The following is a 10652-nucleotide window of genomic DNA, read 5'->3' as shown; positions in this document are numbered from 1 at the left end:
AGTGCTTTGAGTATTCCTGTTTTATGTTACTTTATACTTCTACTTCACCACACCACTCTGACAGCTGTAGTTACAGGTTAAAGGATGGGTTCAACAGTCAGCAGCCCAGATGAACATTTAAAGACGTTTTTTTATTGCCGTAATCATTCCTCCTGTTCATGCTGACCATTAGAAGATTCCTTCATAAAGCACTTACAATGTGAGTGATGGAGGCCAAAACCCACAAGCCTTGTTTTGAGCAAAAATGTTTTCAAAGGTTTATCTGAAGATTATATAAAGCTTCGGCGGTCAGAGTTGGTCATCCCTCTTTCCGTTTCCCTGGACAGGGTTTCAGTTGTTATGGATTGTAAGAAAAATATGGAAATTTGTGCTGAAATGGCTGCAACTTTGAAAGATACTGACTTGATTTGACTCATTTGGACGGCTGAGGTCTCACATTAGCTTTAGATAAACTTTTGAAAAAAGGAGGACTGTGGATTTTGTCCCCATCGCTTCCATCGTAAGTGCATTATGATAATGGTCAGTATGAACAGGAGGAATGATTACAGCAAGAGAAACATCTTTCAATGTTCATTTGGGCTCCTGACTGTTGCTTTAAGACTGACTTGAAAAACTGAACCCGCCCTTTAAGATTTTACATTTAGAAAAAATAAAAGACAAAATCAAAGATTGAACCAGTGGTTCACTCACTTTTTGACTTGTGACCTTCTGTCGTTTCAGATGTGAGTTGATCGTTGCTCCACTAAAAGTGCTAAAACTGCTTCTCAGACGATTTAAATAATTGATGAAGCTTAAAAAAGCAAAGTAGCCAATATTTCACAAAGCTGAATTTGTGTAGCAGAACTTCTATTTTCTTCTTTCCTCTCCCATTAATCATCTTAGGACCCTTCAGATTTACCTTGTGACCTTTTTTGAGGGGCCCGACCCCTTGGTTGGGAACCACTGGACTAAACTAGCTAACTGTATATAAAGTATTTCAAACTAGCTCCACCTCCAGCAGCTACAACAGTAACATGCTGCTCTAACACTGATACTTCAGTATTAATAATCTAATGACGTCATATATAATAATATATCAGTCAGAGGGATGAAATGAGTACTTTCACTTTAATACTTTCACTTTTACTTAAGTAGGATTTTGAATGCAGGACTTTTACTTGTAATAGAGTATTTTTACATTGCTGTATTGGTACTTACGTAAAAGATCTGCAGAACAAGTACTTTTATTTATTTATTTTTTTACATTTAGCTAATAATACTTGTGCACTTTCACTGAAGTAGGATTTTGAATGCAGGACTTTTACTTGTAACGGAGTATTTTTACGTTGTCTCACTGAAGTCATAGATCTGGGTCTACAAGGAAGAGGATTTCTGTTTCTGAATTTCTTAAAGGGCCCATGTCAGCAGTCACAGTGTTTCTGGTCCTGCTGGGTAAAGTGGTTAATTGTACCTGTGCAGGATTATGATCCAGAATAACTTCATGTGCCAGATGTGATCCAGCTTCAAGCCCCCTAAAAGCGGTGAAATCCTGTATCTAAAGGCACCAGCACAGACCTGCAGCTTTTACGTCGTCTCTACTAAATTCCTGTTTCTGTATATATGATCACCGCTGATCGATGAGCGGCGGTGACTCCCATCTCCCTCACCTACCCTGGCCCTCCTCCCCGCCTCCTTTCCCCTCCCTCTCTCTCCCACACGCATGCATACAGACCGACAGGCTACGCGACCCCCCCTCCCTCCCCCCTTCCATCATTTTCCCATCTCTTACTCACTCTCTTCCCTACAACAAACATGGCCGCGAAATCTGATGGTGCACCCGTCTCTCTACGAAACGAAATCCCACCCGAGTGTCCTGCCAGGTCGGACCCGCGGCCTCCCCAGCGCCGTCCCGCCGAGCAGCGCTACTCCCTCCCGGACTGCTGCTGGACGCTGTGCGCCCTTTTGGTCTTCTTCTCGGACGGGGCCTCAGACCTGTGGCTGGCCGCGGACTACTATCTAAGGAGGGAATACTGGTGCTTTGCACTGACTCTGGTCTTTGTGATAGTCCCGTCCGTAGTCGTGCAAGTGCTCAGTTTCCGATGGTTCGCCTACGATTTCTCGGACACCGCGGAGAGCGGCACGGCTGCGGCCGCCGTGGTGGCGGCGTCGGGAGCGGAGGAGAACGACTTCAGCACCAAGGACAGCGGCGAGCGGGGCGCTGGCCGCACTGCCGCGGCCGGGGTGCTGCCCAGGCCGGGCACCGGGGGAGGAGCCCGGGGCTGCTGCAGAGTATTCATGTGGCTCTTTCAGGCCATCATTCACATCTTTCAGCTCGCACAGGTCTGGAGGTAAGTCTGGACACTCAAAACGTCTGAGGGGAGGGGAAACTACACATTATGCCTCTGCCTTTGTGTGTGCGTGTGTGTTTGTGTGTGTATATGTGTGTGTGTGTGTGTGTTTGCGTGCATCTGTGTGTACATGCATCCTTCAAGGCCCAGCATCACTCCCTGTAGCTTAAACGCTTACGAAATCATCCAGAGAGGACTGTGCCCAAAATGCCAGAATGTCTTTTTGTATTGTTTGACGTTTCTCCCCAGCTTAGAAAGGGAGAATTATTAGACTCCACCCACTCCCCCCCCTCACCAACCCCAACCCCCCACCACCCCCCCTGACGCGCTTTTAGGTCAATCATCTCCCGGGAAAATCATCAACTCATCCTCACCAATCGCCTTATATAGAAAAATAAAAATAAAAAAAAATCCTTTGTCTTTTGGGGTTTGGGCGAGATTGGGCCAGACTGCTGAAGAAAATGAATAGTCATAAATGTCAAGAGAGTTGCTTCCTATTCGCAGAGATATGTGTAGCCTACTCGCCTCTCCATCACTGTTTAGTGTATTTTCAGTTCTTAGCTGGAGGCTTTTGCTCTTATGTCTGCAAAATCCCTATTCTCAAATCTCCCAACTGTTTCTCTCAGCTGAGCACAAACATGTTTAATTACCGGGCATGCCGTGAGACTAAAAACAAACCAGTGTACACTTTGGCATTACTCTCACATGGATGGTAGTAGGTCTGTAGGTCAGCTACTCAGTCAGTGATGGCGAGGCAGTGCTCAGGCTTAGAGTGCCCTGATCGGTTTTGACAGGCTTGAACTGCTGCCAGCCAGGAGGAGGCATTCAGCTGAAGTGTGGTGGGAGGAGGGTTATACTAAACGTGATGATATTCATAGACAAGTCATACTTTATTGAGATGCTGGGATGTCACAGAAGCGCAAATTATGCGTTTATACATAAAATCAGATGCAAATCAATTGTTTGATACATCTGCAGGCCTGCATAATCTCTGTCTGTTTCTATCTTTGTGGTCTCTCTCTTCCTGCCTCTTTAGACAGCCCAGTGGGCAATATATATTGATTCCTTATTTCCTCCTGGAGACTTCTGTGTGTGTGTGTGTGAGAGAGAGAGAGTGTGTGTGTGTGTCCAGGAGCACATTAAAACATTGTGGCTGCACAGAATTACCGGTAATGCCATTAAAGCTGTTGTGTGTACTCCGTTCAATTGCTGCAGCTCTCAGACCAGCGTGTCTGCACATTAAGAGGATTACCGCTGTGTGTTTTACCCTCAGCTGTTAACTCAGGAATGATCCGTCACTGATACACAGCTAGTCAGGTGAGCCGGGATCAATCTGGGCCGGCTACCAGAATTAAGTGTCAGCGCACGCGAGATGTGATACGGGTTGTGTTATAAACAGAAAGTGCAGGATGAAGCCGAGTGTGTGTGTGTGTGTATGTGTGTGTGTGTGTGTTTCCTCCTGTGCGGCTGGGTCTTTGACCCTCATTACTACACGTATGCTCTATTTTCTCAGCGTGTTACATCCCAAGGCACACTTTGTGTAGCAGGAAGCAGAACAAAAAAGGGTTACACAGATTCCCGTGTGGTTCACTGGGCTTGTTGACATAGGGCTCTTCTGACCCTTCTCCCCGAGGCAATTACCGAGACATTTATAGCTTCAGTCCTCCATGGCAAGCACCAGTCTTTTTCAAACATATACAGTCAAGTGCTGTGTAGTGATAAAGGTAATGATTTACACATTGTATATTTGCATAGTTCCAGTAGATGTCACATGTCACCTCATATCTTTAAAGAAAAACACATTTGTGCAGAGATATGTTTGCACAGAGCGCGTGTGTATCTACAAACGATGTGTGTTGGTTACACAAGGTCATTATAGAATAAGTTGAGACTGGTTGTGGGACAACATGTCAGCAGAGCTCAGGAGTTGAACAAGGGATTTACAGCGAGCTCTTTTTTTTTTCATAACCGTCAATCTGAAGGCTGGATTGAGAGTATTTATTTGGATTTCTTTTCTCTCCTCAGAGCCTCATATTTTGCTTTTCTGCAGCTTTCTGACTTATTTTATTTGAAGAGAGATCGCAGACAAGCTCTACATTCTCCCCCTCTGATGCCTGTACTAAAATTAAAACCACAGAGCTGCTTAGTTCAGTTTCAGTCTAATCTAAATCCCGGAGGAGCAAGTAACCAGCTTTTTGGCAAGAACTACTGACAGCTCCCAGAGTTTGGAATAATGAGTTGACTTCTGAGAGTCTATGTTTGATGTCCAAAAGTTTTTGAAGCACAGTATTAAGACCTAAAATTCTGACGAATCTCACTTTTTTTTCAGCAATACTTAAAGCACTGATGAATGTTTCTGGTTTGTGTTCTCTGACGCACAGGTATGTCCACGCCCTGTACTTGGGTGTGCAGAGCCGCTGGCACGGGGACCCCGAGCGGCGCCACTACTACTGGCGCATGATGTTCGAGAGTGCTGATATCAGCATGCTGCGTCTGCTGGAGTCTTTCCTGAAGAGCGCCCCTCAGCTGGTGCTGCAGCTCTCCATCATGATCCAGGCCAGTCAGGTGCTGCCCCTTCAGGGTGAGTGCCTCCAAAATGACCGATCATCATGCACAGTCATCATCAACATGTCAAAAATAAATCATGATATAAGTCAATCACACATCTACAGCCCACGCTGTGCTTGATGACTCACTTGTGTTCACCTCAGTCAGGCCCCCACAGAGCAGGGGAACGTATATCTTGCTGTGCTAAATGTGAAGACAGTTACCCCGGAGCCATTTCCTTCCTGTCTAACTTCTCTTGCTCGATCTGTCTCCCAGGGCTTTCAGCCTCTGCCTCACTGATATCCCTCGCCTGGATGATCGCCTCCTATCAGAAGGTGCTGAGGGACTCCCGAGACGATAAGCTGCCCATGACCTACAAAGCCGTCATAGTTCAGATTCTGTGGCACCTGTTCACCATCGGGGCCCGCACGCTGGCCTTCGCCCTGTTTGCTTCAGTGTTCCAGCTTTACTTCGGCATCTTCATCGTGGCGCACTGGTGCATCATGACATTTTGGATAATTCAAGGCGAAACGGACTTCTGCATGTCCAAATGGGAGGAGATCATCTATAACATGATGGTGGGCATTGTGTATGTTTTCTGCTGGTTCAGTGTGAGAGAGGGGCGCACTCGCTGCAGGATGCTCATCTACAGCCTGACTGTGTTCATTGAGAATGTGGCGCTCACCACTGCCTGGTACCTGTACCGCGGCCCCCGTACCTCAGACTTCTACGCCGTCATCATGGTGTGCGTGGTGGCCAGCAGCTACGCTCTGGGCACCTTCTTCATGTTTGTGTATTACTGTCTGCTGCACCCTGACGGCCCGGTCTCAGGGTGGGGCTATATGGTGGAGAAGGAGGTGGCTGTGGAGTCGCTGGCCTCCCCAGCTTCTAGCCTCCCCCCTGACCTGGTGAGCAGCCCCCCCAGGACCCTCCAGAGAACTAAAGGGTCAGACAGAGAGCAGGGGCCTGGGGTAGACGGAGATGTGTTTCAGGTACGACCTCCTCGGGGAGCTCAGGCCCCAGTGCGCCCCCTCACACCCAGGACAGAGGGGCCCGTCATCCGAATAGACCTGCCCAGGAAGAAGTACCCCGCCTGGGACGCTCACTTCATCGACCGCCGGCTGCGTAAAACCATACTGGTGCTCGAAAGTGCTGCTCCGGTCACGCCCCGGATACAGTACCGCTGTCTGGGCACACCCAAAGAAGTGATGGAGTACGAGACCACCGTGTGATGTGCTGAAGGTGCTGTGACTCAGCTCGCTGCCGCGTGGACGTCCTGTCTTAAAACGGCAGGTGGATGACTCTCACCGAGCAGTCTGTTTCAGCTCCGCGCCTACTTGCTTGCTCTCTGTACTGTCAAGCAGTGGAGACAAACAGGCAAAGAAAAGGAAGGAGTGTATAAAGGCAAAGTGCTGTGGTGTTGTCTAATGATGGTGCATATTTAGGTTTCTGTATCATTTCTCAGGTCAGGGTGTGGTACAGGAAGAGGTCGAGGTTAAAGAGTCAGCAGCAAAGCTCGCTGTCACATGAACTTAGAGAAGCACAGGCAGGAAGGGAGGTGGAGCTGTACGTTATCAATCAGAGGCAGAAAGTCCTCCTCAGTGAAGGTGCTTCAGCACATCTCACAACAACAGAGACGACCCTTCAACATGCATGATTATTTATGGCAGCTAGATGTACAGGAGTGAGTAGGTGAGGCATTTAAAGACGGTAAACTCGCACTGTAGTTTTAAACACAATCTACAATTTTAAAAAAGGCCAACAACACAGGTACTGATCTTCACAGTTTCTCCTAGGTATTCACTCATGTTGAAGGAGTCTCTAAAAATGCTGCTTCGAAGCTGAAGTTCAAAAGCAACATTTGAGTTGAATGTAAAAAACAGTTGAAAATGTGATAATTTGTGACAAGGCTTTGAGCATTTTCATGCTGTTAGTGGGATAAACGACATTCCTGTGGTACTATATTTGTTTTTTTGGTTTTTTTTGAGGTAAGCTAGAAAATAAAAGAGATATGTGTGTGTTTACAAGCAATCTGTTGTTTTTGGGCCATGCCATCACTATTATTACAATAAGATACACCTTCTTCAAGAATGTGTATGTACTGAACTATAGCTACATTATGATTTCCAACACATTTGCAGGATGTATTCTACTGACATGACTTGTATTTTCATACTGCATCCGTTACACAGTGAAGGCGACAGGTTAGACATTATTTTTCATGTAAATTAAACTCTACAAGGAAGATGAAGTTATAGAGGGACAGCACTGTCTGTAATTGTACTGTATCCATACGTTGTTGTGTGAAAAATGTAAAAAAAACAAAAAAAAAAACAAAGAAGAAGAAAAAAAGATATTAGCTGCAGACTCCAGACTCCTAACAGAATAGCTTTGATATTATCGATGGTACGGGCATGTGGTACTTTCTTTAATCAGGGTTGTTTTTTCTATAGATTAGTCACAAAAGGGAAGTTTCTGAACCATGTGTGTAAGCGTGTTTGCGTGTCTGTGTGCGTGTTTGAGCTCACATACCAGCATGTGTATGGGTGTATGTGTGTGGAAAGACTCCTGCCATGTGCATTTACGTTTAATTTGAAATTGTGTCACTGAGATATGACAGTTTTGTTCTAAACACTGTCCGGTCGTCAGCTCGTTTTTCCAGATGACACAAAAATAAATAAATTGCCCACAGATCACCTCTACCGGCCCTGCTGCAGTAACAAAAGCCAGAGAGGCTTTGATTATGGTGCTAACTGTTTGAGTCCATCATGTAACAACCACACGGTGTACCATAAAAGGAGCTTATTGTGGCAGGAGTTGGGCGGGGCTGTACCTCAAACACAAAGCTAGAATCAAAAAGCCTTAAACTGGTCATGCCAGACTGTTGCCGTTCAGAGCAAGATAAAAAAAAAAAAAGGATTAACAAGAAGGTGAAGACAATTTCATTATGTTGTTGTTGCTAAAATAAAGAGCAATGTGTTTACCTGACTTGTGCTGAGCTGCTGCCTTTTTACACAGAAACACTGACAGACAATATGAGATATAGACAGATAGATAGATAGATAGATAGATAGATAGATAGATAGATGGGAAATTTTCTGAGTATTTACAGAAAGACTAAGGGTCTACAGCCATGCTAGTGTTTCTCTTAGCTAATGTTGTTGCTTGTGTATCATTCATTAACTTTTATACCTTGATTTCAGTTTGGAATTAGTGTTTTTTTTTTTTTGTCATTGTCACCGTCTTAGTTTAGCCTGTCAGCATGCTAACGTTTGCTAATCACCACCAAACACAAAGTACAACTGTGATGGGAATGTTGTTAGTTTTGATACAAATTTTAACCTCATGATAGCGCTAAATATGAATGTATGTACCAAATTTTATGGAATTGTCAAGAAATTTCACTCAAAAACCACAAATGTCAACCTCAAGGTAGCACAAGGTGGAAAGTCAGTAGGATTCATATCATATATATATATATTGCCAATCTATCTAGTAGATGTGGAGATATTTATCTGGATAAGTGAAATCTTTGACCTTGCTGCTGGATGTGCTAGAGGAGGAGATTATATCTTTACCAAATTTCATGGCAATCCATCCGATATTTCTTGAGATATTTCACTAAAAAACAAATATATCAACCTCATGGTGGCACTAATGGTCAGTAGGATTCATCCTCTGGGGACCATGAATGTCTGAACAAAAGTTAAAGGAAATCCATCAGATAGTTGTTGAGATATTTCAGTCTGGACTAAAGTGGTGGACCAGTCAACTGATACTCTATTGTTATCCCCAGAGCCGAGCCACTAGCGTGGCTAAAATGGAACATTTTATTTATTCATGAACAGTTTGGTATTATTTTCTGTAAATTTTATCTCTACATAATGGCCTGATCATTCGGGAATAAGAGGGTGTGTCCAAACTTTTGACTTGTGCTGGTTTTGGTGGAGAATAATTTATTCCTTTCATCATAATTTAATTTATTCAGTTTTTTGTCCAAGCACAATCAAATTTAGTCTAAACATATAGTTATAAATTGATCAAATATATTAATATATTAAAAAACCCAACATGTATGTGTATAATTATAGAATGTAAACTCCTCCACATATACTACCCCAAATTGTCAGAGAATTATCAAGTACAGCACTTCATGGTAGCCACAATCAATATATATATATATATATATATATATATATATATATATGTATAGCTAAAGAAGATACTGTAGAAATAGATACTTCTAAGGCGACAGCAATCTTGACAGATTGTTCTGATTAGATTGAGACTAAATCCCATCTCTGTGTCGCAGTAGATCAGTGGATTAGCAGCGGCTCTGAAGTTGCCACTGATACCTACTGTAGTTTATATCCACAGAGGTCAGTGACCTCTCAACAGATGAACCTATTCTTCAACACAAACAGCGCTCTTTGGCGTGCTCTTATCATTGTAATTCTCCTGAACAGTGAAGGGAGGATTTAGTCTATTCTATTGATCACTCCCACTGAGGAGATGTAGAAGCTTTCACACTCTGGTCTCTGTCTCTGAGAAACAGACTCAGGCTTCATGTTTGCAAGTCAATGGAGTGTGAAACCAGAATCAAAATCCTGTGCAAACTGTCCAATTAACTCCTGTTGCTGTAGCGAAATGAGAGAAAAAGCAGCCAAGCTGTTTGCCAGAGCTCGTCTTTGATCTCACAATCACAGTCTCACATTCCTCCGACTTGTTCACAAATGCTAAATAGATAAGATGAGATAGCTGTTGCCATTTTATCAAAAGCAAAACTGTTCTGATGTGAAAACCGCAGAGCTGGAGGCTGCTGTGGTTGGTTATTTGGTTTTATCCGAATAAATGCCAACAGATCATTCCTGGGCAACATATAAAAGAAGAGACGTTTTAATGATAGATAGAAACAGCATCAGAGGGTGGACAAAATAATGGAAACACCAGCCCAATCTTGTAGTGCATTCTATCACCTTTGGGGAGCTCATGTTCAGTTGTTGATTGAAGTATGTGGTGATTTTAATAGCACCTTATAATAACACACCCTTTCTAAATGATTTATAAGTTGTAACCAATGGCTTAGTAATAGTTTGTAAATGATTTAATGCTTTGTGGATCAGTTATAATCCATTAATATAGACAACTTTGGGGTGGCCAAGTAATGAAAAATCATTTTTACTGCTGTTTTATACACTTATGTGCCAGTTTATTAGGTACAGCTAGCCAAAACTAATGCTGTAATAAAACAGCCCTGCAATAATATCATACCCTTATAGAGGGTATAATGTTCTGAAATGTTTTCTAAAGGTGTTAAATCAACTCTACAGTCATTTTGGAGGCTGTTCAATTGTATTATTTTACACTGGCAGATGTTTCTAATCTTTAATCCATCACATTTATATTGATGAGTGGAAAACGCCTGAAAAACACCAGCAACACAAACTACACAGCCTCCAAAATAACTGTTTAGTTGAATCAACATGTCTGTAAAACAGGTTCAACAAAAATTGAACATTACAGCCTTGATGAGGGTGGGATTTATTGCAGGGCTGTTGTCTTAGACTGCATTGTGTACCTAAAAAACTTTAGGTAATCCTTAGATCACTTAATTAATCAGAAAGGTTTGCATCCGGGCCAAAATCCATTATCATTTACAACTGCAGACTCGATGCATTATTGTAAATACCATTTATAAGACTTATAAACATTTATGATACAGACTTGATGGCTTATCAGAAAACAATGAATGTTTATCACTAAAATGTATAACTGCAA

At 43.2% G+C, this 10652-nt stretch overlaps 1 protein-coding gene across 1 annotated transcript; it reads left to right on the top strand.

The window, feature by feature from the left end:
- Positions 1-520: 520 nt before the first annotated feature.
- Positions 521-7862, top strand: xkr7a (XK related 7a). Its single transcript, XM_067593002.1, has 3 exons — positions 521-2327; positions 4709-4908; positions 5151-7862. The coding sequence occupies exons 1-3, from the start codon at positions 1792-1794 to the stop codon at positions 6104-6106; spliced, it is 1692 nt and encodes a 563-aa protein (XP_067449103.1). The 5' UTR covers positions 521-1791; the 3' UTR covers positions 6107-7862.
- Positions 7863-10652: the final 2790 nt, after the last annotated feature.

Source organism: Thunnus thynnus, chromosome 6, assembly GCF_963924715.1.
Source record: "Thunnus thynnus chromosome 6, fThuThy2.1, whole genome shotgun sequence".
NCBI lineage: Eukaryota > Metazoa > Chordata > Actinopteri > Scombriformes > Scombridae > Thunnus > Thunnus thynnus.
The sequence above is the reverse complement of the archived record's forward strand: the minus strand, read 5'-3'. Positions and strand labels throughout refer to the sequence as shown.